General features: G+C 47.9%; 1 protein-coding gene across 3 annotated transcripts in view; it reads right to left on the bottom strand.

Moving 5' to 3' along the window:
- Positions 1–563: 563 nt before the first annotated feature.
- Positions 564–27,058, bottom strand: part of NTF4 (neurotrophin 4) — a 264,224-nt gene continuing 237,729 nt past the window's right edge. For all 3 annotated transcript variants that reach the window (XM_063942449.1, XM_063942448.1, XM_063942447.1), the window contains exon 2: positions 564–3,550. In XM_063942449.1, coding sequence (XP_063798519.1) covers positions 2,822–3,529 — 708 coding nt within the window. In that variant the 5' untranslated portion in view covers positions 3,530–3,550 and the 3' untranslated portion in view covers positions 564–2,821. The remainder of the gene's footprint in view (positions 3,551–27,058) is intronic.

The raw sequence follows: 27,058 nt of genomic DNA, 5'->3' as shown, positions 1-27,058 counted from the left end.
TTTATCCCATCCACTTGCTTCCATCAAGTGCTGGGACTTGTAGTTCCACACTACTATTTCAAAATATTTTTTTTCATTTCTATTTTTAAATCTGTTTATTTGCTTCACAGAGAATTTTCACCATTCAATTCAATCGGCAGCGCATTGCTAAAGGTTCTCAGACCCTAGTGATTATTATCCATTTATTTAAATAAGTAATCTCATTAATCTCACTGGTTTTTGGGTAATCTCCACTGCGTGTAATCATCTGGATTACTGTGAGAGATTCCCATGGTGATTGTGTAAAAGCACTCTCTAAAGGCCAGCACTCACGGGCCGATGTTGGAGAGATGTGTGCTGAGCGAACTGCACAGTACACATCTCTCCTCCCGCTCAGCACAGCGCGATGTGTGCTGAGCGTGCGGGGGGGGGGGCCTCATTTCACCCAGCGGGTGAAGTGGGCGACCTGCTAGATTGGGCCAATCTAGCACCAGCGATAGCGATGCGCTGTGAGGGGGGTACACACGGAGTGATCGCTGCTTAAAATCTAAGCAATCTAGTCAGATTGCTTAGATTTTAAGCGGCGATCGCTCCGTGAGTACCCCCCTTAACAGAGACCCCTGCTCTGCACTCAATGATTTCTGGTATTATGAGATGTATGGCGATTTCTTATCAAAGTGGGGATTTGCATGGGGAATTGCTTTTGGTAAATTAGGGGCAATGCTGTAGAAATTAGAACACACTTTGATAGACATCTTCCCAGATAACGTCTTCCTGTGATAACATAAGTAGAACCCACAGATGTTTATTCATATACCTAGCCTGAATATGCGAGACGCCTTGCGCGAGTGATTCTTGCCGAGCGGTGTAGCGTCTTAGTTGCATCACAGATACAACGAAACACCACTCAGTCTGTACCAGAGACACCGGGCTTTGACTTTAACACCACAGGAATTGTTTTAGATATGTACAACGTCACAAACGAAGCGGTTTTGTCGCATTGCCTTGTGACTGAGACGCACATTGAGTTGCACGGGACCTAGCGCGCCGAGCTGGGTTGCACGGGACCTAGGGCGCGACTGAAGTCACATTGTATGAGGATACATCTGTACCTGACACACAAAAAGGGGATAAAATAACAAAAAATACACATAATAGAATATATGTGATTATTTCTCCAATAATAAGTCCAACCAATTATAGGATATCTTACAGAGGAGGTTAGAGGTTCTAGTTTGTATAATAATCCCATTTATGGATAAACCATTACCCCAAGTCTGTTCCTGACCATTACTAATGGACACATGTACACAGTGATATACAGTACGTGGCAAACATGAGGGTGAATGCTCTGACAGTGAGTAAGGGGTAATAAATATGGGGTAGAAAGCAGCTCTGATGGGCGGGAAGCAATGATGGGGAGGGGGGGGGACTGTCACATGCGGTTCATAAAAACAAAATTACAATAAGTTATATTTCTCAATATATATACACATATATATTTATAGATATATAAAATTTACAAATAGAATAACAACTTTATAATAGCTTACAATGTAAACTGCCTAGTACCTGGGGACAAGTAAAATAAACACACGTTCTCCAGCAGTTCCCTTCTACACAATTAATAAGAATCAAATGCAAACAGGTCTCTCATTGAAAATGCCAACATGGGCTGACTTTGTCCATAGCAGACATGTGTAAACCGGATTTTCAGATTATGGGGCTGATTCAGTCTTGGGGGCAAAGCAAAAAAGAGCAAGTACTTTACACCTGGGCAATGCCATGCTGCCCTGCAGGTGGGGCAGATGTATCATGTGCAGGGACACTAACTTACACCTGTATAATACCGTGCTGCACTGCAGGTGGGGCAGATGTATCATGTGCAGGGACAGTACCTTACACCTGGGCAATACCATGCTGCACTGCAGGTGGGGCAGATGTATCATGTGCAGGGACACTAACTTACACCTGTATAATACCGTGCAGTACTGCAGGTGGGGCAGATGTATCATGTGCAGGGACACTAACTTACACCTGTATAATACCATGCTGCACTGCAGGTGAGGCAGATGTATCATGTGCAGGGACACTACCTTACACCTGTGTAATACCATGCTGCACTGCAGGTGGGGCAGATGTATAATGTGCAGGGACAGCAGTTTACACCTGTGTAATACCGTGCTGCTTTGCAGGTGGGGCAGATGTATCATGTGCAGGGAGATTTAGATATGGAAGGGACTTGTCCAAACTCACATCTAAATTGCAGTGCAGAAATAAAGCTTCCCACCATTTGTGGGCTACATGCACCTGCAGCTAGTCTTTACTGTCCGTGCAAAACATATAAATGTATTTGCACCGTTGCATTGCAACGTGGTCTATAGTTACTTGCTTTTTTTGCTCTGCTCATACTTTAGCCTCTCTACCGGTAACGGTACACGTAGGTGATTATCCACGGTGCCGCTTCTGAAACTGTACTGGCTGTTAGTAACAAAACTCCGTTTTACTGATCACTATACTGTGCAAATTCAAAGTGAAAGGCACTAAACTGCAGAAAGCACGGGGAGGTGACGCCTTAGTCCCGGGGGCAGCGTGTCTATTTGTATCCAGTTTTCGTGCTCCTTTGCGACGTGGTAACGTTAAAACCACTCCTGATGGCAGCTGTTGCTTCATGGCTCCTCCATCCCCCAAACATTTGTGTGTTTGTGGCGTGACTCCAGGAATGTGTTATGCAGGCCGCTGTGCCATATTGTAAACAGCTTAAGGAAAACTACAGGAGCTCCATCCGCTTTCCCTAACCACAGTAAACCACGGTGAGGATCACCCTCTGCCTTCCCCAATTTTACGTCCTTCCACTTCTGTTTAACAGGGTGCAGACACAAGCAGTATCTATCCGGATCCAGCGCCACCCAACCTGCTTGTCATCCATGGTCAGTGCCCGGACGTAGGACTGTTTTGCTTTGCACTCTGATATCCACTGTCTTTTATCCACCCCTCGGCAACCATTAGTGGTACCACCAGCAGGGTTACACTTGGTTTCAAAAAAGTACTGCTTCAGGGGTCCTGTGAGGGTCTGAATTTCAGACATGATGGTTACGGTCTTACCCCGAACATCCACAGCTGAGCGCTTGTCCGTAACCCAGACGTTCATGCTATCACACACGGAAAGATCTCCCCTCCGAGAGGGGCTGATAGACTCCGACCCCTGTGCCCTTTTCACCCGAGAAGTCCTATTGGCTGGTTCTGAATGGGCAACTACCTCCTCAGCCAAGAACAGAAGAGGGGGTCCTGATGGCTCCTGACTAGAGAGGGCCACTCTTGGGGAATAAAGGTTCCATTCTTTACCAGACATGTCGGGATATGTGGTTGACAAGTCTGGGTAGATGCCTTCATGTAGTCCCTCAGTGAAATTATAGGGTCCCTGTGGTCGGTCTGAGGTGTAGGTGGAATTGTCTGGTCCATAATCACGGTCAGTGCTCTGGTTTTGGAAGGGGGCAGCGCTGATGGCACAAAGGTATGAGATCACCATGACATAAAGGCGGAGGAGCATTACTTAATCCACCTCAAACAACTGCAAAGAGAAGAAAGGAGACCGTTAGGAAATGTCTCTCATTTATCAGCGAAACAACTTTATTTGTCAAAACTACAGATTCGTACAATACACTCCAAGCCAGTGGTTCCCAAACTTTTTTGAATCACGGCACCCTAGAATATCAGAATTGTTTTCATGGCACCCCTGGGCCAAAAGTTTCTTATTGAGAAATTTAGAAATAAATATTAAATTACGTAAATTGTGTTTATATGTCATCCTTAGGTTCAATTGTGTGGTGAGGGAAAAGATTTGCTCCTGTTTGTCCACATATTTTATGACTGGAAGCCACCAGCACTGCTTTTACCTATTACACTGACAATAAATAATTGGAATTGGTCCTGGACCACCAGCCCAAGGCACCCCTGCAAGTGCTCTGAGGGACCCCAGGGTGCCACGGCACACAGTTTGGGGACCACTGCACTAAGCACAAGACAGAGACACTAAAAAAATGAGCAATACAAAGCTCAAATGTAAAACAGAAGGTCATTATTCTTAAAATCAGAGGTATCTAATGATATAACCTCCATAGCCACCTTCTCTGCATTTCCACCTTTAGGATAAGACTGTTGCTCCTCTGTGAAAGGCAACGTTCCTATGCTATGTTCTCATAGACCTGTGGTGGGACATCCCAGAGACAGCTGAATGTATGCAATAAAGATTTAGGGAATGAACACTCTCATTGGGAAGGCTGTATCAAGGTGGCACCATCCCTGCGGATGACATTTGAGTATCTGGTATCTGTGCCTAGGACTAGACCCTGGTATATATATAGAGCATATAGTTAGCAGCCTGCCATCCCATAGGGCATACTTGCCTACTTTTGAATAAGCGTTTCAGGGAGATTGTGAAAGTAACACCTATCAGCATGGGCGCATATTGCTACATAGGAGAGGCGTCATGAAAATGACTTACATCCAAATGTAAATGAGCCCCAAAGTTATTAAGATCTATTTGTTGAAGAAAAACCAGTGATATTTTACAGGATTTGTTCATGTATTGTGTTTTACAAGAGGTTCCATATACTGTAAGTGGCCATAGGGATCATTGTGCCTTATAACCAATGCAGGGAAATGGCACTAATGATCCCATTTGAATGTATATATCTCTGATTTATTTTCCCCCCAAGAATGTAACAGCTGCATAATGGGGATAAGGTGTAATCAGGGAGATTTCTGGTCTATTCAGGGAGTGAGGGAGATTGCTGCTATTTCAGGGAGTCTCCTGCAGAATGAGGGAGGGCAGGCAACTATGCCATAGGGTCAAATTAACCTACAAGCTAGACATCCATCACATGAAACACAGACGGCAACAAATACAATGGAAAGCTGTGTAAGGTACCCAGAGAAACCTACACGATACGTCTGACCATAGAATTGTCTGGATATGAGATTTCACTGACATGCTGCTGAATTCAGCATAATCCTTTAGCACCCTGCACCACTGGAGCTAATAATCTATGGGCCTAATTCAGACCTGATCGCAGCAGCAAAATCTTTCTCTAATGGGCACAACCAAGTGCACTGCAGGGGGGGGGGGGGCAGATGTAACATGTGCAGAGATAGTTAGATTTGGGTGGATTATTTTGTTTCTGCAGGGAAAATACTGGCTGCTTTATTTTTACACTGCAATTTAGATTTGTTTGAACACACCCCACCCAAATCTAACTCTCTCTGCACATGTTACACCCCTCCCCCACTGCAGTGCACATGGTTTTGCCCATTAGAAGACAATGTTGCTGCTGCGATCAGGTCTGAATTAGGCCCTATATTTGGTACCACATGAGTACAGACACACAGTCACGTCATACAAAGCCTGTTAACCTACCAATGATGTTTTTTTTTAACAGTGAGAGGAAGCTACAGTACTCAGGATGAAATCCATGCTAATATGGGGAGCACATACAAACTATACACATATTAGGCCCTTTATCCCCAATGCTGAGGCAGTAATGCAGACATATGTGAACATATGCTTATGATTCAATGGAGCAAAATAAAGAACACACACGGTCAGAGTACTGTCTTGCACATAGGGCTCAATTCAGACCTGATCGCTGCTGTGCGTTGGCCATCAAAGCCCAGCGATCACCTCTGCCTGATTGACAGGCGAGAAGGAGCGGGTCGGAGCCGTTTGGCCGCCGTTTTGAGGGTGCGGTCCGGGTAACGCAGGCAAGCCCGGACCAGGTGGGGGTGGGCCACGACGTCACAAGCTGCCGCTGCGACCCAGGAAGCAACGAGTAGCTCCCTGCCAGCGTGCAGGAGCTGCGCTGGCAGGGAGCTACTCCTCAGGTACTAAAGTATTGCCGCAGTGCAATGGTTTGGGGAGGGCAGAGCCATACATACTGTGTGGGGAGGGCAGAGCCATACATATGGGTCGGACTAGCCATGTGCTGGGTGCCCCTCCGCATGTCTGTGAAACTGATCGTAGATGTGGCCCATAGAACGTGTTGTCATTCTACTAGTGTGTGATATTGGAAGCTTAAAACAGTCTATTCTCTAAAGCTGATGTGTTACACTGTATCTCAGGGGCGTAGCCAGAACTTTGTGGGCCCCATAGCAACATTTGAAGGGGCCCCTGTCCCAATGCTTCTAGAGACACCTCTCCACATAAGTTGTTCATTTTATGCCCCACAATAGAGCCCTAGTTCACGTTATGTCACATTGTAGGACTGGCAGTACACATTATGCAACAGAGTACCCCAATTTACATTATGAAAGTGTCCCCAATTTATATTCACAAGATCTACGTCTCTCATCCGCAATCATTAGTTGCTCACATGCACGATTACAGGACTTTCTGCGGGCTGCACCCACTCTGTGGAATGCCTTACCACGTACAATAAGACTCTCCTCTAGTCTTCAAACCTTCAAGCGTTCCCTGAAAACTCAACTCTTCAGACAAGCTTATCAAATTCCAGAACCGCTCACATTACCTTCACAGCTTTCCTATCCAATTATATCCCCACAGTACAGTCCACGCATATCCCCCACATATCTCTTCACTCTCCCTCCCTCCTGACCCGGGTTCATCATTGCTGCGATGTGGTATCCTTTCCAATCTGGTGGACAACTATACAATAGATAACACCTATCCTCGTGTATCAATGCCTATTTCCCCATAGATTGTAAGCTTGCGAGCAGGGCCCTCCTACCTATATGACTGTTTGTTTTTACCCGGTTTTGTCTTCTAATTGTGTAGATACCACATGTCATACCACAGTGCAGTGTTTACCAACCACGGTCCTCAAGGCACACTAAAGGGCCCTACACATTTAAAGATCGTCCGCCGAGGTGCCCGACGGCGGATATGGGCGACAGGCGACCCGGCGGCGGGGGGGGGGGGCAGTGACGGGGGAGTGAAGTTTCTTCACTCCCCCCATCACACGGCACCACTGAAGTGCAGGCAAATATGGGCGAGATCGTCCATATTGGCCTGCATGCACAGCCGACGGGGCACCAGCGATGAAAGAACGTGGGGCCGCGCATCGTTCATCGCTGGTGCCTCCACATTCAAAGATATAAACGTTATCTCGTTCATTAATGAACGAAATCGTTCATATCTTTGACGATTATCGGCCAGTGTGTAGGGCCTATAACAGTCTTGGTTTTAGTGATATCCAGGCTTGAACACAGGTGACTTAATTAGTACCCCAGTTATTTTGATTTAACCATCTGTGCTGAAGCCTGGATATCATTAAAACCTGCGCTGTTAGTGTGCCTTGAGGACCGCGGTTGGGAATGCCTGCCATAGTGCCTCCACTTCATATTGTGTCACATTACAGTGCCCCAGGTCATATTATGTAACATTTTAATGCCCTTCTGTTCATTTATATATCACATTACAATGAGCAGGTACAGGGGCATAACAAGATATATAGTAGTCCACAAGGCAAACGTTTGTAAAAGCCTCTATGTGCCACACAATGGTGAAAAATGTATATAATGACAGGAAAGATGGGGCCCTCTCAGCTCTGGCCCCATACTCCCTGCACCTATGGTAGCTACACCCCTGCTGTACCTACAGAATGATTGTCTCTAATTAAACATTAAACATTGGTTGTAGGGCAACAAACCTTACAATATGATCCCACTGCTTATAAAATAAGCTTTGTCAAAATGTCTCTCTTTAAGAGTCTACCATTAATAATTGTTCCCAGAATAATGACATAAGGCGTGATACAGAGATGGACGCACACACTGCCTGGCCCCTGCAACGAGTGGCTTGCACAATACCATGGGTGCTGTCAAGTGATCTAATGCCGAGTCTTAAGGCTCATATAGACGGGCCGATGCGGGAGAGATGTGTGCTGAGCGAACCGCTCAGCACACATCTCTCCCGCAGCTCAGCACAACGCGATCTGTACTGAGTGTGCGGGGGGGGGGGGGGGGGATGCAGGCCAATCTAGCACCAGCAATAGCGATGCGCGGGGCTGCGCATCGCTATCGCTGTAGGGGGTACACATGGAGCGATAATGCTCAAATTCTAAGCAATCTAGTCAGATTGCTTAGAATATCGCTCCGTGAGTACCCCCCTTTAGGACGCAGACCGCATAACTCCTGGCAGCTCAGCGGCGGATCGGCCAATGTGTAGGGCCTATTAGGGGCAGATATATTAACCTGGAGAAGGCATAAGGATAGCATCTCCAGCCACATCTGATTCAGGCCCATACTGTGATAAAACGTTTTATGGCATAGGACAATTTCTTTTCCAAAATTGCCATCAAGGTCTCCCAGCAAAAACATCTCAAGAATTCCCCACGGAGCTATCCGTAGAGAAATGTACGTTTGGTAATATTTTATAGTTTAAGGCAATATGCTAGGTGTCACAATAACCTAAACTTTGATATGCAGGAATAAGCAAGCCTATCCTCTATATTGCATCAGCGTTGCAAGAGAGTGATTTTAGTAATGGTTATAGGGGGTCATTCCGAGTTGATTGCTCGCAACTTTTTGCAGCGCTGCGATCAGGTTACATTTTGGCAAAACTGCGCATGCATATGCACCGCAATGCGCAGGCGCATCGTACGGGTACAAAGAGGATCGGTGCTGGGTGATGGATTTAACGAAGAATCCATTCGCACAGCTGATCGCAAGGTGTTTGACAGAAAGGGGGCGTTTGTGGGTGTCAACTGACCGTTTTCTGGGAGTGTTTGGAAAAACGCAGGCGTGTCCAAGCGTTTGCAGGGCGGGTGTCTGACGTCAATTCCGGGACTGGACAGGCTGAAGTGATCGCAGCGGCTGAGTAAGTCCAGAGCTACTCAGAAACTGCAAAAAAAAATTTTGTGCCGTCGGCTGTAAAAGCGTTCGCACACTTGCAAAGCTAAAATACACTTCCCCATAGGCGGCGACTATCTGATCGCAGAACTGCAAAAAGTTGCTAGCGAGCAATCAACTCGGAATGACCCCCATTGATCTCGCCATGTAACACAGAAAATAAACCAGGCATGCTCTGTTTTTGCTGCACAGTAGAACACTCCACCTGTATAGCTGGCTTTCTATGGCCATGGCAAAAACTGGCCTCATTCTAGGGGTTGTGTGCAATAAGTGATTATTTATTCAGTATGAGACCCTGGGAAATGGCAGGATAAAGGAGGCTGGTGTACTCTTTTGGTAGTCTGGGAGTGCTCCTCAAAATTCCTGACTCCCCCGAAAATTCTGGAGTGTAGTAGAAAAATAAACAGGCTTCATATCTTTTTGCTATATTTTGCTGTCACTTATTAAGTAAATCTATTATGATCTCTTGGCGGAGGTTACAAATGCAAAACTGATAGGAAATGTAGAAATCGGACTTATCCGTAGGCGCCGATCTCATCAGAGGCGCTGACCCGTGCAAAATGGAGATTTTCTAATAGTTTGGAAAGGAATCCTGTGTTTAGCGCGTTCCGCCATCAACAATCACAGGAGCTGAACTTCACAGGGAAACGGGAGGAGGGGGGAACATGTTCTTCAGCTTTCTTCTTCTGAAATGTACACAACAATTAAGTCAAATCTGTACTTGACTGGAGCTGCAGGGACTCAACATGCAATGTGGCTCTTTAGTACAGATCTGTAAGCCTGTTAATCCCAAAACACAGATGGGAAAAGCCTAAAGAGTGGGAAGGGAGGCTCTCAGATAAACTCCCTACATGGCCACATGCCAAATAGTAATAGTCATTTATTTGTCTTTTTTTGGGCTGTGCACAGGAGAGATACACTGTAGCTAATTCTGAATATTCTCTAGTAACTAGGCACTAGAGAGATGTTCACTTAGCCCTATGTAAAGCCACGCAGCAGTCGTGTGGGAATACCTGGCCCCTGACATTATGTAAGTATTATTGGGAGGCTACTTCCTGGAAGCAATAGACTTCGGACAGGGCAGAAATTCAGCCGACTGAGCAGTGGATGAGCAGATGACAGGACACCAATCACCTTCATCTTCCTCAGGGCTGAGAGTCTCCTTCTCTGATTCCCCATTCCCATTTCCTCCCCCCATTCACACCTCCCGGTCAATTCAGCAGCTCAGGATGGTGGCTGGAGAGAACCTATATGGTGACATAGAATGGCCACCAGGGCCAGATTATAGGGGAGGCAAAAGGGGTGGTCGCTCCGGGCCCCCACATATTAGGGCACCCCACGCACTGTCCCCAGGATTGGCCACTGGCACTATTATTAAAACCGGAGCATAGCTTTTAGCTGCATTTCCGTTCCCCTCAGCTCTTCCTTAACAGCAGGCGCCGAGGAGCTCCTCACAGTCAGTCTCCCGGGATAGTGACGTCATGGCCGCTGCAATGCTAAAGGAGCCGACTAAAGGTGCATACACACGGCTAGATATTGACTATCTCCGATTTTCACTATCGTTACTTGGGGTATGGGTCATTAGGTCGACAGTCATTAGGTCGACATAGGCAATAGGTCGGCATGTAGTATGTCGACATGGAAAAAGGTCGACATGAGTTTTTGGTGTCGTTTTCTTCGTAAAGTGACGGGGAACCCCAATTAGTGCACCGTGTCCCCTTGTGTGCTTCGGGCGAGGTGTTTTGCTCTGCTACCGCTGCGCTCGGCACAGGTTACCGTTCCCAATTGTAGTCCACGCGGATCATAAAGTATGAAAAACTTCAAAAAATTAAGGGAAAAAAATGTGAAAAATTAATGTCGACCTTTTTCCATGTCGACCAATAGTGGTCGACCTAATGACTGTATCCCCTTTACTTGAGATATTGGCTATGTGCGATTTTGACTTTGTACTAGATAGTCTTTTACTATCTTTTCTTGCGATACCAACCCCACGGGAGCGCGCATCGGTATCTCAAGCTGTATACACACGCTGCCATATTCATTAACTTTCCTCACGATTTTTACTGTATAGTCAAAATCATAAGCATACACTGCACCGTGTGTATGCACCTTTAGACACCAGGGGGTAAATTTACTAAGATGGTAGTTCTATTTAAGATGGGATGTTGCCCATAGCAACCAATCAGATTCTGTTTCTCATTTCTCTAGCACCTTCTAGAAGATAATACCTGGAATCTGATTGGTTTCTATGGGCAACATCCCATTTTAAATAGAACTCCCATCTTAGTAAATTTACCCCCAAGACGCTGAATCTCTGCGCGGTCTCCTAGCTCCCCGCTCTCCCAGCCCAGGCTGCTGCTCTGACAGGTAACGCACCAGTGCCCAGTTCCTGCCCTCTTGTGTGTGCTATTGCAGTGACAGCAGATGTTACTGGGGGATCCGGAGGGGTAACACAGGGGATATCATGGATCTCTTGCTTACATTGCATGGCCAATGTGATCCACAGTCCCCATTCATCAGTATGGGGACCTAACTTTATCAAAAGTCTGACTGTGAGAACTGATGCTGTGTTCAGATGGTGTCAGTTCCCAGAGATTAGCTCCCCTCCGCCCCTGCCGCCCCTCCGGTAGTGCGTGTTCATGAACTCAGCTCACTGCAGGGTCATACCTGGCCTCAAAACTTTAGCCTCTAGTAAATGGTGATAGGACTCGTGGGATAACTGCTTATAAGGGTGGCAGTGCCCACAGTTGAGCAATACTGGATTTGCTTAAGTGCAGCCACTGGTTGTTTGGTGCGGGTGGTATTCATATACCGGTTGTTGGGATCCCGGCGCACAGTGTATCGGCGCCGGAATACTGACAACCGGCAAACCGACACCTTTTCTCCCTCTTGGGGGTCCACGACCCCACTGGAGGGAGAATAGATAGCGTGGCGCACGTAGTGCGCCTCCATGCCTGCAGCGTGGCGCGCGCAGCGAGCACACAATGGGCTCATTTGCGCTCACCCCACTGTCGGCAAGCCGGCGGTCGGGATACCGGTGCCGGTATGCTGGCCGACGGGAACCCGGCTGCCAGCAACTCATACCACACCCGTTTGGTACATGCTGCTGCAATTTGCAGGGAGTTGGATAGCAATTTGGGGGAGACTGGATGAAGAATGGACCCCTAAAGGAGAAATGTTTCATTTGGGAAATCCTTTCACATGCTGAATGTGAGCTAATAATCTGAAACAACCAATCAGAAAGCTGCCTACAGGCTACACAGCAGGAAAGAAAATAGAAAACTCTATTAGTGTATACATCGGTAATATCACATGCAGCAATAAATGTACTACAGTCATGACAAGACACAATGCAGAACAGCAGTCCCGGGGAGACTGTTATATACTCTTACAGAAATCAGACCATGGGGTAAATTTACTAAGATGGGAGTTCTATTTAACATAGGATGTTGCCAATAGCAACCAATCAGATTCCAGGTATTATCTTCTAGAAGGTGCTAGATAAATAAGAAGTAGAATCTGATTGGTTGCTACGGGCAACATCTCATCTTGAATAGAACTCCAATCTTAGTAAATTTACCCCCATGATCGCAGAGACACGTCACCATAGCGAAATGTAAGAAAATCTCTGATCATGAGAATTCATTATTGGAATGTGGTGAGAAGAAGAATTAGCACTGTGGCAGCCAACATACTCTGCATGCCCGTCAGCTAATGTACCACATTGCTCACCGGGCATGATTCAGATGTGATTGGAGCAGCTATCGCTGCTGCTGACATAGAAACAGCAGAGGTAGCACTAATATGGTCATGCAGCAGGGGGCGCCACATCTCATGCTGTACTACTGATCCGAGCTGCATCCTAAGACTCGGCATTGCATCATCTGCAACACCATTGTCCGGCTTCGTAACCCAAAGAGGGAAAGATATCTCTGTCTTCTGACGGTGGCGACACATTTCCGTGTTGAGAAACGGAAGCCGTCGCTGCACTCAGTCGGCATCAGACCGTCAATCACCGATAGTCTGATGCCGTAGTGTGACCATCGTCGCCGATCAGCAATAAGATCCTGTGGGTATGTAAGATCCCGCATGTGCACAGTGGGGTCACCCAGAAGCCGTGCCGTAGCTCTAGTCTAATGCTCTTCTGCAGAGATCACCAGAGCGGGGAGTTTTCTCTCCCGATAAAAAACTGCAACTTATACCATCAGCCAGGGCTGCCTTCAGAAATTATGGGGCCCGGGACTGCCAAAAGAGACAGGGCTCCTCTGCCCTCCCAATAAAAGATTCTGCCGCACTGCTCCACCCCTATGTGATGTCATACATTGTGGAGTCTTACGGCCCACAGGAATGGCTGGCAGAGCTGATGCGCAGTTGAAGGCTTATTTTAAGAAGTCCTCCCTGTGCATCGGCCCTCTGTTATTTAACAACCTGGTGCAGCTCTCCAGGAATTGGTGCCAGGAGCCTGGGTTGGGCCCCCCTCTCTGTAACACCAGTCTCCCGCCTCATGGCTGCCCTGCCGTCAGCCAGACTCACCAGAAAGTTGCCTATGCTTGCAATTGACAGGCTATTACATTTAATTCAGGGGGCATATTCAATTGAAAGCAGCGTTTTGACAGACCCGCGGCACGGCGCAGGGTTTTCCCTATTCAAGTAAGGGAAAGAAAATGAGACAGTGATTTCTGTAGTCTCTTTTCACGCATCCCCAGAGCAAGTCTGATTTTTCCTAAAATCGTTATTTGTAGGAGAAATCAGCGGGACTTGCTCTGGCATCGTTGTAGGACCCCCACCCCCCACCCTACAATTGGAAGTTTCCAATTACTTTAATTAGTCCTTAATTACTCACCTTACGAAGCAGTGTCTCCTTCCTCCAGCGTCGGGATCTAGTCTTCTGCAGCTGCGGTGTGTGTAAGTATAATGTGTGAGTGTGTGCAAGTATATGTGAGTGTGTGTAGTATGTGTGAGTGTGTGTAAGTATCAGTGTGTAACTAGGGCCAGTTCCAGCCCTTGTGGTGCCCCGGGTGAAAATAGGGGCGTGGCTTCATACATGGGCGTGGTCAGTTATGCCCCCTGTAGAGTTGTGCCCCCATTTGTGCCCCCAGTAGAGTTGTGCCCCCAGTTGAGTAGCGCCGCTTACAAAAAAATAATTAATTAATTAATACTTACTATCCCCGCTCCTGATTCCCGACCGCTGCTGACCTCCGCCGGCGCCGCTCCTCGGATCTATGGGAGAGATGTCATGATGTCTCTCCCATAGCACAGCATAGACACTAGAGGTCAATTATGACCCCTAGCGTCTATGTGCCAGTCCGCACGCACAGCAAAGGTCCTGTCCACGAAGGGAAACTAGACGGGTAGCGTCTAGTTTCCTTCACAGCACCGGGGGGCACTGACCAACAGTAGCGGATCTTGCCATGCAGGGGCGCTCTCCGGATGGCGGCGGTGCCCTCCGGAAGGTGGCGCCCCGGGCAAAAACCCTGTGTGCCCGTAGCAAGATCTGCTACTGTGTGTAACCCCCCCTGGAGGCAGCAGCGGGGAGACCTACATCTCCGAACAGCCACCTCCCCTTCTTAAAGCCCCCTATCCTCCCAGCAGCCGCTTTCCCAGTGGAAAATGGAGGGTAGATGACAGGGAGCTGAGGAGACCACCGGACTGGTAAGTATCATTCTTTTTTTCTCACACAGCGGAGTTTTCAAAGCTGAAAACCCAGCGTGCATTTTTTGAAAATTGGATACTGCAGATATCGGGTTCACGCTTGCCCACAGTAATCCAAAATTAGGCGCAAGGTCTTCAAGTTTATTTGCAGCAAAAACTTTATGCCCAATTGAATACTCCTCTATATGTCCAAAAATTGTGGACCAGCTGTAATGGCCGGAGGTGCGTATTGTAGTGCGAGTTGGCCGGAGATGGAGGTTGCTGGCCGAACACTGACTGTTTTTTAAAGTGGCAATCATTTACAAGGCATGGATATCCATGGCTGAGCCATGGATAGCTTTAAAACCTGGTCCGTTGGGGTGCCTTGACCTTGAGGACGGCGTTTGGGAACCTCTGGTGTAAGGAATACCAAATGGTTAAAAGAAACAAAAAACAAAAAACCAGCTCATATGAAACTATTGACTTATTATAGACCTGTCAAGAAAAGAACATTGCTCATTGGCCCTCATTCCGAGTTGTTCGCTCGGTATTTTTCATCGCATCGCAATGAAAATCCGCTTAGTACGCATGCGCAATGTTCGCACTGCGACTGCGCCAAGTATCTTTGCTATGAAGATAGTATTTTTACTCACGGCTTTTTCATCGCTCCGGCGATCGTAATGTGATTGACAGGAAATGGGTGTTACTGGGCGGAAGCACGGCGTTTTAGGGGCGTGAGGTTGAAAACGCTACCGTTTCCGGAAAAAACGCAGGAGTGGCCGGAGAAACGGTGGGAGTGCCTGGGCGAACGCTGGGTGTGTTTGTGACGTCAACCAGGAACGACAAGCACTGAACTGATCGCACAGGCAGAGTAAGTCTGAAGCTACTCTAAAACTGCTACGAGGTGTGCTAATCGCAATATTGCGAATACATCAGTCGCACTTTTAAGAAGCTAAGATACACTCCCAGTAGGCGTAGGCTTAGCGTGTGTAACTCTGCTACATTCGTCTTGCGAGCGATCAACTCGGAATGAGGGCCATTGTACGAGAGGACACCACAAATAACGTTTTGGGGTATACCTTACAAAGTTATATCAAATCTGTGTCGATGGTGAGCTGGCATGTAACAATTTGCTCCAGTTCTCTAGTGAGGTTAGTAAATCCTAATAAAGGGTAAATGAGTAGAAACAACAATTAGTTGGAACTAATTTGGCACGATTTCGCAGGAATTTGACAATTAAAGCAAATGTTTGTTTAGGTGCTAGGGGTTACTCACATTTATGCACAGTAATCACAATAACCCACATTACTGTACCTCAAATAAGATATACAATGGTAAAAACATGTGACATATTACCGTAGATAAAAACAAAAACATTTTCATCGGCCTTCCTATTTTTTTGCCATCTCTTTAATGTTGCACAAATGTGCTTAAAACAATTATGACAGTTATTTGGGGTTCAGATCTTGTTGAAGACAGCGGCACAATAAACAATGAAGAATCACAATACGAAAAACAGATAACGTGTTTAAAAATAGCCACTTTGCAATTATTTTTCACGTGGAGGTTACCAGAAGTCAAGGTGACCCCCAGTTTCCTGTGCCCGGTCTTCAACAAGATGGCGTCACGTCAAGACAACTGGTAACCTCTAGTCATCTGCACTGGTCAATATGGCCAATGACATGTAGTGGGTAAAGCAATTACAGGAAATCGCTGTGTGTAGATGGATGCTTAGGATATGGTTTTGATCTGGGCATCTCTGGAGACTTGCTGCTGAAACCAGTACGTATGTTTCAAATGATCTTCCCTCCTGTGATATTAAGAAACCGATACACACTTGCACACAGGCAGAGACTTTGGAAGAGATCACATTGCTTTTCATCCACACCAGCTTGGTCCCTGGCCAAGAACCTGAGCACGCTCCTCCGGCACAGATCAAATAGACTTCTGTAATTCCACCCCAGGCTCAGGTTAATCCTCACGCGGGGACTGAAGTGCAGATCGGAACCCGCCCGCATCTACTCTAAGACAGATATTACTGATAAGGGCCATGCCACCCAGCTGCTGCCTCGCTGGCGTGCTGACATGGAGTGCCCCCCCCCACCATCCCCAAGGACAGGCTTCTCCTCTAGCTGGGCCTCCAGCTGTTTTTACTGGCATGGTTATATGAGTGCAAGTGAGCTGTCCTACCCATCATGGCTCAGTCCCTCTATCGCAGGTCCTCTTTGTTATGTATACAGCTCTGTGAATGTTAACTACTTGCTTGTTCTTTACTATGTAACCTCTAGCAACCTGCACCCGGTCACCTGCATTCTGCATGTTCCTGTGGTGTCGGCACAGAATGTTCATTTGCTGCAAAGTATAATGGGAATGTACACATTCATCATATTACTATTAACACTCGGGTGGCTTGCAGCTTATATACTCCAGATATACTTAGTGGGATGCTAGCGGCTAGCCTTGACCTTATCGCCTGGTTATTCTGAGTCACTTTTTATAAAAAGAAAATTAGAAAAGGAGATTTATGGTAGACTTACCATTGTTAAATCTCTTTCTGCGAGGTACACTGGATTCCACAGGGAAAAACATCGGGTGTACAGTTGCATCTTGATCCGAGGCACCAACAGGCTAAAGCTTTGACTGTTCTCAGGATGCACTGCACCGCCTCCTCTATAGCCCCGCCTCCAGGCACTGGAGCTCAGTTTTGTTAACCAGTCCAATGCAGTAGCAGGTAAGAGAGACGGTAGGTGTTAGTCACATAGACCTACATTCTCACGACAGGAGAAGGGACTAGCGGCTAATGCCATACAAACCCAAAGAAGCTAAGTGCGTCAGGGTGGGCGCCCTGTGGAATCCAGTGCACCTCACAGAAAGAGATTTAACAATAATAAGTCTACCATAAATATCCTTTTCTGCAGCGGGGTACACTGGTATTCCGCAGGGAATAACATCGGGGATGTCCTACAGTAGTTCCTCATGGGAGGGGACGCACTGTAGCGGGCACAAGAACCCGGCATGCAAAGGAAGCATCCTGGGAGGCGGAAGTATCAAAGGCATAGAACCTGATGAACGTGTTCGCTGAGGACCACGTAGCCGCCTTGCACAATTGTTCTGTGGGCGCGCCACGTGGGCCGCTCAAGAAGGTCCAACCGACCGAGTAGAATGGGCCTTGATAGCAGCAGGAGCTCGGAGCCCACCCTGTGCATAAGCTTGTGCAATCACCATTCTAATCCATCTGGCCAAGGTTTACTTATTCGCGGGCCAGCCACGTTTCTGAAAACCAAAAAGTACAAAAAGAGAATCTGAGCTCCTGATGGAGGCAGTCCTTTCCACATAAATACAGAGAGCCCGTACCACATCCAAAGAGCTTTCTTTGGACGACAAACCAGAAGAGATGAAGGCCGGAACCACAAGCTCCTGGTTAAGGTGAAAAGATGATACCACGTTAGTTAAATAACCAGGGCGAGTTCGAAGAACTGCCCAGTTACGGTGAAAAATCAGAAAGGGTGGACAACAAGACAAAGCACCTAAGTCCGCCACCCTTCTAGTAGAGGCAATGGCCAACAGAAACATGACCTTAAGCATAAGACATTTAAGGTCCACAGACTCAAGAGGTTCAAATGGAGACTTTTGCAGGGCATTTAAGTCGACAGACAGATCCCATGGAGCCACAGGAGGGACATAGGGAGGCTGAATCCTTGGAACACCCTGAGTGAAAGTGTGACCGTCAGGAAGAGATGCAATTTTTCTCTGAAACCATACCGACATGGCAAATATATGAACCTTGAGGGAGGCCAGACGAAGGCCCAAGTCTAGGCCTTGTTGTAGAAAAGCCAAAAGTCTGGAAGTTCTGACAGTATATGCATCATAATTCTTAGCAGCACACTATGTGAAGTAAGAATTCCAGACCCTGTAATAAATCCGAGCTGAAGCTGGTTTATGGGCTTTCAACATAGTTTGAATGACCGCCTCAGGGAATCCGTTTGCTCTCAGAAGTGATGCTTCAAGAGCCACGCTGTCAAAGCCAGTCTGGTCAGGTCCGGGTAGACACAAGGGCCCTGAACGAGGAGGTCTGGGCATTGAGGAAGTAGAAGATGAACGAGGAGGTCTGGGCATTGAGGAAGTAGAAGAGGATGATCGATCGAGAGACCCTGCAGGTCTGAGAACCAATGCCATCTGGGCCACGCTGGAGCGATCAGAAGTAGTATGCCTTCTTCTTGCTTGAACTTCCGTATTACCCTGGGCAGGACTGACACTGGAGGGAACATATACGGCAGCCGAAAGTTCCATGGAATTGCCAGTGCGTCCATGAACGCTGCTTGAGGATACCTTGTCCTTGCTCCGAAGACCGGAACCGTGTGATTCTGTCGAGACGCTATCAGGTCTACTTCTGGTAGGCCCCACTTGTCCACTAGGAGTTGAAAGTCTCCTGGATGAAGGCTTCACTCTCCAGCGTGCACGTCCTGACAACTGAGGAAGTCCGCTTCCCAGTTGAGGACTCCCGGAATGAACACTGCCTATATAGCTGGCAGATGGCGTTCCGCCCATTGGACGATTTTTGACACTTCCAACATTGCCATGCGGCTTTGAGTGCCGTCTTGATGATTTATGTACGCCACTGTGGTGGTGTTGTCTGATTGTACTTGTTCTGTACCAGAGGCAGGGTGTCACGATCCGGGTATCTGGACGCCATTTCTTACCCATCAGATGCCTCCTAAGGCTGGCTCAGCGCTCCAGGACCGGATCCCATCTGTTATCCTGATGTGCATATTCCCGCATCCTCTCCTGTCTCTCTGGACGCTGTCACAGTAACGCCTTATACATCTGGCATGGCGTCTCCCGCGGCCTCCGCCGCCGTTCCTGAGCTTCTGCATTCAGAGTGGCGATTACGTCAGCCGCGGCCTCCGCTGTGTCCGCGTGGTTGGATGTGCACCTGTCAGCCTGGCGTCTCCTGTCTCCGGTGGCCGGCGCCGCCATTACTGTTTTCCAGACCACATGGATTACAAACCAAACTTCCCTCCAAGTGTCTGCATGGGCGCAGCCATCTTGGATTCTGTCATCTGATCATATTCACCAATCTGCTGTCTGTATTATTAATTTGCATAATTGCCTAGCCAATGCCTTCCTTGCTGCAGGTATAAATAGGTTGTGCCTGAGCAAGGAAGGCGTCAGTGCTTTGGTTGTCAAACCTAGTTCCAGTTTGTCTCTCTCCTGTGAATGTCTTCCAGGTTCCAGCTCCTGTCTCCAGACTTCTGCTATAGAGACCCGCACCAGCATTCCATCTGCGGTGTAGCCTGACTCTCCGATCCATTCTGGACTCACCTGTTTCCAGCTACAACATCACCTGCTTCCAGCTCAGCTTCCAGCAGTGTACAGCTTCTCTTAAAGGGCCGGTGTCCTTTCTGCAGTTTACCACTCTCCACCGGTATTATTATTTCTCCGCTCTCAAATTCTACATTTCATCTATATTGCATCGCTCTCAAGCTTTATCTATTATTTAACTGGTTCCAGCCAGTATCTACTCCGTGCCAACACCTGTCTGGTTCTAACCAGTACCCACAGCAGCATTTTATCTACAGCAGTCCAGCTTTCCCTGGAACACCAGCTGGTACGACCCTGGGCTTTCCTCATTGCTACAGTTGAGCCTGGTAAGGACTTTCCAACTTGCAGATAATAAGAACTATCTCATACCACCAGAGCTCTGTGGCCCCTGCCACCCTGTAGTACCCAGGAACTGTATTATTATTTCTCTGCTGATTTTGATGTTTCTTTTTACTGCTACTGTGATGCATGGAGTTTGTCATAAATAAATATCATTGACTTTTACTCAAGTTGTCGTGGTCACGCCTTCGGGCGGTTTCTCTTCATGTTACTTACATGTCCAGGGGTCTGATACAACCTCCCAGGTTCCGGTACATCTCAGCCCCTACAACTGAGGCTGCCTTCCGTCAGCTCAGGCCCTCAGTTGTGACAGTAAGCACTGACGCAAATGAATCCAGCCGGAGACCAGGATCAAGCGGCCAGGCCGATGCAAGAACTGGCAGCCCGACTTGAACATCAGGAGGCTGCACAGGGCCACATCATCCGCTGTCTCCAGGATCTCTCTACTCGGCTGGATGGGATTCAGACAACTCTCCGTGGATCAGACGCGTCCGGTGCGTCAACCACAGTGACTCCAGCTATAACCCCATCCACCTTACCCGTTTCTGCTCCACGTCTTCATCTTCCAACGCCAGCAAAATTTGACGGTTCTCCAAGATTCTGCAGGGGATTTCTCAACCAGTGTGAGATTCAGTTTGAGCTACAACCTGGCAATTTTCCCAGTGACCGTACAAAAATTGCCTACATCATCTCTCTTCTCAGTGGCTCAGCCCTTGATTGGGCATCACCGTTATGGGAGAGGTCCGACACCCTGCTATCTTCTTACACTGCATTCGTGTCAACATTCAGGCGCATCTTCGACGAGCCAGGCCGGGTAACTTCAGCTTCGTCTGAGATTCTCCGTTTACGCCAGGGATCACGTACTGTAGGACAATATCTTATACAGTTCCAGATCCTGGCATCCGAACTGGCATGGAACGACGAGGCCCTGTATGCTGCATTCTGGCATGGTTTATCTGAGTGTATTAAAGACGAGTTAGCTACCAGAGACTTACCCTCCAAGTTAGATGAGCTAATCTCACTTTGTACAAAAGTTGACTTACGTTTCAGAGAGAGAGCAACTGAGCGTGGAAGATCATCTGCTCCAAAATCTTCTGCTCCTCCTCGCCAACTGTCACCAATTAAAGATGAGCCCATGCAAATTGGCCGTTCCCGTTTAACTCCTGCTGAGCGCCGAAGACGTCTCTCCGAGTCTCTCTGTCTTTATTGTGCAGCTCCGTCTCACACCATTAATGCTTGTCCCAAACGTCCGGGACTCCAGACCCTAGCTCGCCAAGGAGAGGGCCGGCTAGGAGTAATGATCTCCTCTCCATCCCCTCAAGATTGTAATCTCCCAGTCTCGCTTCAAGTTGCTCAACGTTATCAGAACGTCATTGCCCTCCTTGATTCCGGAGCAGCTGGGAACTTTATTACCGAAGCCTATGTTAAACGGTGGTCCCTACCCACCGAGAGACTTCCTTCCTCCTTTTCCTTAACTGCCGTGGATGGCAGTAAAATTTTTGATACAGTTATTGCTCTAAGGACTCTACCAGTTCGTCTGAGAGTGGGAGTTCTTCATTCCGAACTTATTTCACTTTTAGTGATTCCAAGAGCCACACATCCTGTGGTCCTGGGCCTTCCATGGCTCCGTCTTCACAATCCTACAATTGATTGGACGACTACGCAAATCCTGGCATGGGGTCCCTCCTGTGCGGAGACATGTTTGTTTAAAGTGTTGCCTGTCTGTTCTTCCTCCCCCAGGTCGTCTGATGTTCCACCTCCTCCATATCAAGATTTCACGGATGTGTTCAGTAAGGCTTCTGCTGATATCCTTCCTCCTCATAGAGAATGGGACTGCCCGATTGATCTCGTTCCAGGGAAGGTTCCACCTCGAGGCCGAACTTATCCGTTGTCTCTGCCCGAGACGCATTCTATGGAGGAATACATTAAAGAGAACCTAGCAAAGGGGTTCATTCGACCTTCTTCTTCTCCAGCCGGCGCAGGCTTCTTTTTTGTAAAAAAGAAAGATGGTGGTCTGCGGCCGTGCATCGACTACAGAGGTTTGAACGACATTACCATCAAGAACCGCTATCCTTTACCTCTGATTACTGAGCTCTTTGACAGAGTTAGCGGAGCTACCATCTTTACAAAGCTGGACTTGAGAGGTGCATACAATCTCATCCGGATCCGTGAGGGTGACGAGTGGAAGACCGCATTTAACACCCGTGACGGACATTATGAGTACCTCGTCATGCCCTTCGGATTGAGCAATGCTCCAGCTGTCTTCCAGCATTTCGTCAATGAGATCTTCAGAGACATTCTATACCGTCATGTCGTGGTCTATCTAGATGATATCCTCATTTTTGCCAACAATTTAGAGGAACATCGTTTTTGGGTAAAGGAGGTTCTGTCCCGTCTCCGTGTCAATCATCTCTATTGCAAATTAGAGAAATGCGTCTTTGAAGTCAAGTCCATTCCGTTTCTAGGGTACATTGTGTCCGGTTCCGGACTAGAGATGGATCCTGAGAAACTACAAGCAATCCAGAATTGGCCGGTACCCTTAACCCTCAAAGGGGTCCAGAGGTTCTTAGGGTTCGCCAATTATTACCGAAAGTTTATACGAGACTTTTCCACCATTGTGGCGCCTATTACTGCTTTCACCAAGAAGGGTGCTAACCCGTCCAAGTGGTCTGAAGAAGCCATGCAAGCTTTTCATCTTTTAAAACAGAGGTTCATCTCTGCGCCTGTCCTGAAACAGCCTGACATCGACTCTCCTTTCATCTTAGAGGTGGATGCCTCCTCCGTTGGAGTAGGAGCGGTGTTATCTCAGAGGGCTAAAGATGGCCATTTACATCCTTGCAGTTTCTTCTCACGGAAGTTCTCCCCAGCGGAACGCAACTATGCCATTGGCGACCAGGAGTTGCTAGCCATCAAGCTCGCTCTAGAGGAGTGGAGATATCTGTTGGAGGGAGCCTCTCATTCAATCACCATCCTTACAGACCACAAGAACCTTCTATATCTGAAAGGCGCACAATGTCTCAACCCTCGTCAGGCCAGATGGGCACTTTTCTTTTCCAGGTTCGACTTTAAACTCCAGTTCTGTCCGGGCTCTCAGAATCGCAAGGCCGATGCCCTTTCCCGCTCATGGGAGCAAGAAAATGAGTCAGAGTCTTCAGACAAGCATCCTATTATAAATCCGTTGGCATTCTCCACGGTAGGGATGGACTCTACGCCCCCATCAGGGAAAAGTTTTGTGAAGCCGACACTAAGGAAGAAGCTCATGCATTGGGCCCATGCTTCCCGCTTTGCCGGACATACAGGTATCCAAAAAACCCTGGAGTTTATCTCTAGGTCCTATTGGTGGCCAACTCTGAAAAAGGACGTTTTGGAGTTTATTGCATCTTGCCCAAAGTGTGCTCAACATAAAGTATCCCGCCAGTCGCCTGCGGGGCAACTGGTTCCACTATCTGTTCCCCGTCGACCATGGACCCATTTGTCGATGGATTTTATTACTGATTTGCCCATGTGCAACAAGTTCAATACCATCTGGGTGGTAGTTGACCGGTTCACCAAGATGGCACACTTCATTCCTCTCACCGGTCTTCCGTCAGCTTCCAAGTTGGCTCAAGTATTCATACAAGAGATCTTCCGACTCCACGGTCTTCCAGAAGAAATTATCTCAGATCGAGGAGTTCAATTCACAGCCAAATTCTGGCGAAGTTTATGTCAAGTCCTCCAAGTCAAGCTAAAGTTTTCCACGGCTTACCATCCTCAGACCAATGGTCAAACTGAGAGGGTGAATCAGGACTTGGAGTCCTTCCTCCGCATCTATGTGTCCTCCTCTCAAGATGACTGGGTTCAATTACTTCCCTGGGCCGAGTTCTGTCATAACAACCAGTATCATTCTTCATCTTCTTCAACACCATTCTTCACCAACTTTGGATTCCACCCTAAAGTCCCTGAGTTCCAACCGCTTCCAGCAACTTCTGTTCCCGCAGTGGATATCACCTTGCATCAGTTTGCCAATATCTGGAAGAGCGTACGATCAGCTCTGCTCAAGGCATCGTTCAGGTACAAGAAGTTTGCGGATAAGAAGCGTCGAGCAGTTCCTGCTCTCAAGGTGGGTGATCGGGTATGGTTATCCACGAAGAATTTGAGGTTGAGAGTTCCCAGTATGAAGTTTGCACCTCGCTTCATCGGTCCTTTTAAAATTGATCAAGTCATCAATCCTGTTGCTTACAGACTCCAGTTACCTCCTTTCTTAAAAATACCCAGGACATTCCATGTTTCCCTGTTGAAACCGTTAATCTTGAATCGGTTTCATTCCTCACTTCCTCCAACTCCGAAAGTCCAAACTCAACGAGGCGTTGAGTATGAAGTGGCCAAGATCCTGGACTCACGTCACCGTTACGGTCAACTTCAGTATCTTATTGACTGGAAGGGTTATGGCCCTGAGGAACGTTCATGGACCAATGCTTCTGATGTCCATGCTCCTGCCTTGGTCCGGAGATTCCATTCCAAGTTTCCTCAAAAGCCAAAGAAGTGTCCTGGGGCCACTCCTAAAGGGGGGGGTGCTGTCACGATCCGGGTATCTGGACGCCATTTCTTACCCATCAGATGCCTCCTAAGGCTGGCTCAGCGCTCCAGGACCGGATCCCATCTGTTATCCTGATGTGCATATTCCCGCATCCTCTCCTGTCTCTCTGGACGCTGTCACAGTAACGCCTTATACATCTGGCATGGCGTCTCCCGCGGCCTCCGCCGCCGTTCCTGAGCTTCTGCATTCAGAGTGGCGATTACGTCAGCCGCGGCCTCCGCTGTGTCCGCGTGGTTGGATGTGCACCTGTCAGCCTGGCGTCTCCTGTCTCCGGTGGCCGGCGCCGCCATTACTGTTTTCCAGACCACATGGATTACAAACCAAACTTCCCTCCAAGTGTCTGCATGGGCGCAGCCATCTTGGATTCTGTCATCTGATCATATTCACCAATCTGCTGTCTGTATTATTAATTTGCATAATTGCCTAGCCAATGCCTTCCTTGCTGCAGGTATAAATAGGTTGTGCCTGAGCAAGGAAGGCGTCAGTGCTTTGGTTGTCAAACCTAGTTCCAGTTTGTCTCTCTCCTGTGAATGTCTTCCAGGTTCCAGCTCCTGTCTCCAGACTTCTGCTATAGAGACCCGCACCAGCATTCCATCTGCGGTGTAGCCTGACTCTCCGATCCATTCTGGACTCACCTGTTTCCAGCTACAACATCACCTGCTTCCAGCTCAGCTTCCAGCAGTGTACAGCTTCTCTTAAAGGGCCGGTGTCCTTTCTGCAGTTTACCACTCTCCACCGGTATTATTATTTCTCCGCTCTCAAATTCTACATTTCATCTATATTGCATCGCTCTCAAGCTTTATCTATTATTTAACTGGTTCCAGCCAGTATCTACTCCGTGCCAACACCTGTCTGGTTCTAACCAGTACCCACAGCAGCATTTTATCTACAGCAGTCCAGCTTTCCCTGGAACACCAGCTGGTACGACCCTGGGCTTTCCTCATTGCTACAGTTGAGCCTGGTAAGGACTTTCCAACTTGCAGATAATAAGAACTGTCTCATACCACCAGAGCTCTGTGGCCCCTGCCACCCTGTAGTACCCAGGAACTGTATTATTATTTCTCTGCTGATTTTGATGTTTCTTTTTACTGCTACTGTGATGCATGGAGTTTGTCATAAATAAATATCATTGACTTTTACTCAAGTTGTCGTGGTCACGCCTTCGGGCGGTTTCTCTTCATGTTACTTACATGTCCAGGGGTCTGATACAACCTCCCAGGTTCCGGTACATCTCAGCCCCTACAACTGAGGCTGCCATCCGTCAGCTCAGGCCCTCAGTTGTGACACAGGGCCAGTGTCAACACATTGAACACTGCCCGCAATTCCAGAATGTTTATCGGGAGGAGAGATTCCTCCCTGGTCCACCGACCCTGGAGAGAGTGTTGCTCCAACATCGCACCCCAACCTCGCAGACTGGCGTCCATTGTCAGGAGGACCCAGTTGAAGATCCAGAAGGGACGGCCCCTGCTCAACTGTTGGTCCTGTAGCCACCAGCTCAGTGACAGACGAACCGCCGGCGTCAAGGAGATCATTTGAGACCTGATCCGATGAGGCAGGCCATCCCACTTGGAAAGGATTAACCTCTGCAGAGGGCGGGAATGAAATTGAGTGTACTCTACCATGTCGAATGCCGACACCATGGGGCCTAGTACTTTCATCGACGAGTGTACTGACACTCTCTGGCGAGAGAGGAAGTATCTGATCCTGTCCTGAAGTTTCAGGACCTTCTCTGGAGACAAGAACAATCGTTGGTTGTATCTGTCCAAGAATGCCTCCAGGTGCACCATGCTCTGAACAGGGACCAGCGAGAACTTCTTCCAGTTGATGAGCCACCCGTGGGCTTGTAGGAATTGGACCGTCAGTTCCAGATGACTGAAAAGAACCTCTGGGGAGTTTGCCAGGATCAGCAAGTTGTCCAGATACGGCAGGATCCTGACATCCTGACGGCGGAGAAGAGCCGTCATGACTGCCATGACCTTGGTGAAGATCCGACGAGCCGTGGTCAGTCTGAAAGGCAAGGCCTGGAATTGATAATGTAGGTTGCCAATAGCAAACTGCAGATATTGCTGATGCGACATGGCAATAGGAATGTGCAGGTAAGCATCCTGTATGTCCAGGGATATCATATAGCCCATGGGTTCCATGGGCAGTACAATGTAACGCAGAGTTTCCATACGGAATTTGGATACCCTCACAAATTTGTTCTAAGATTTGAGGTTGAGTATAGGCCAGGAGGACCCATTTGGTTCCGGGACTAGAAACAGGGTCGAACAGTAGCCCCTGCATTTTTGAGACAGAGGTACCAGCACAATCACTCCAGTATCTAGGAGAGATTGTACAAGAGAC

This window comes from Pseudophryne corroboree, chromosome 10, assembly GCF_028390025.1.
Source record: "Pseudophryne corroboree isolate aPseCor3 chromosome 10, aPseCor3.hap2, whole genome shotgun sequence".
NCBI lineage: Eukaryota > Metazoa > Chordata > Amphibia > Anura > Myobatrachidae > Pseudophryne > Pseudophryne corroboree.
Note: the sequence above shows the minus strand (reverse complement) of the source record. Positions and strands in the feature narration are given on the sequence as shown.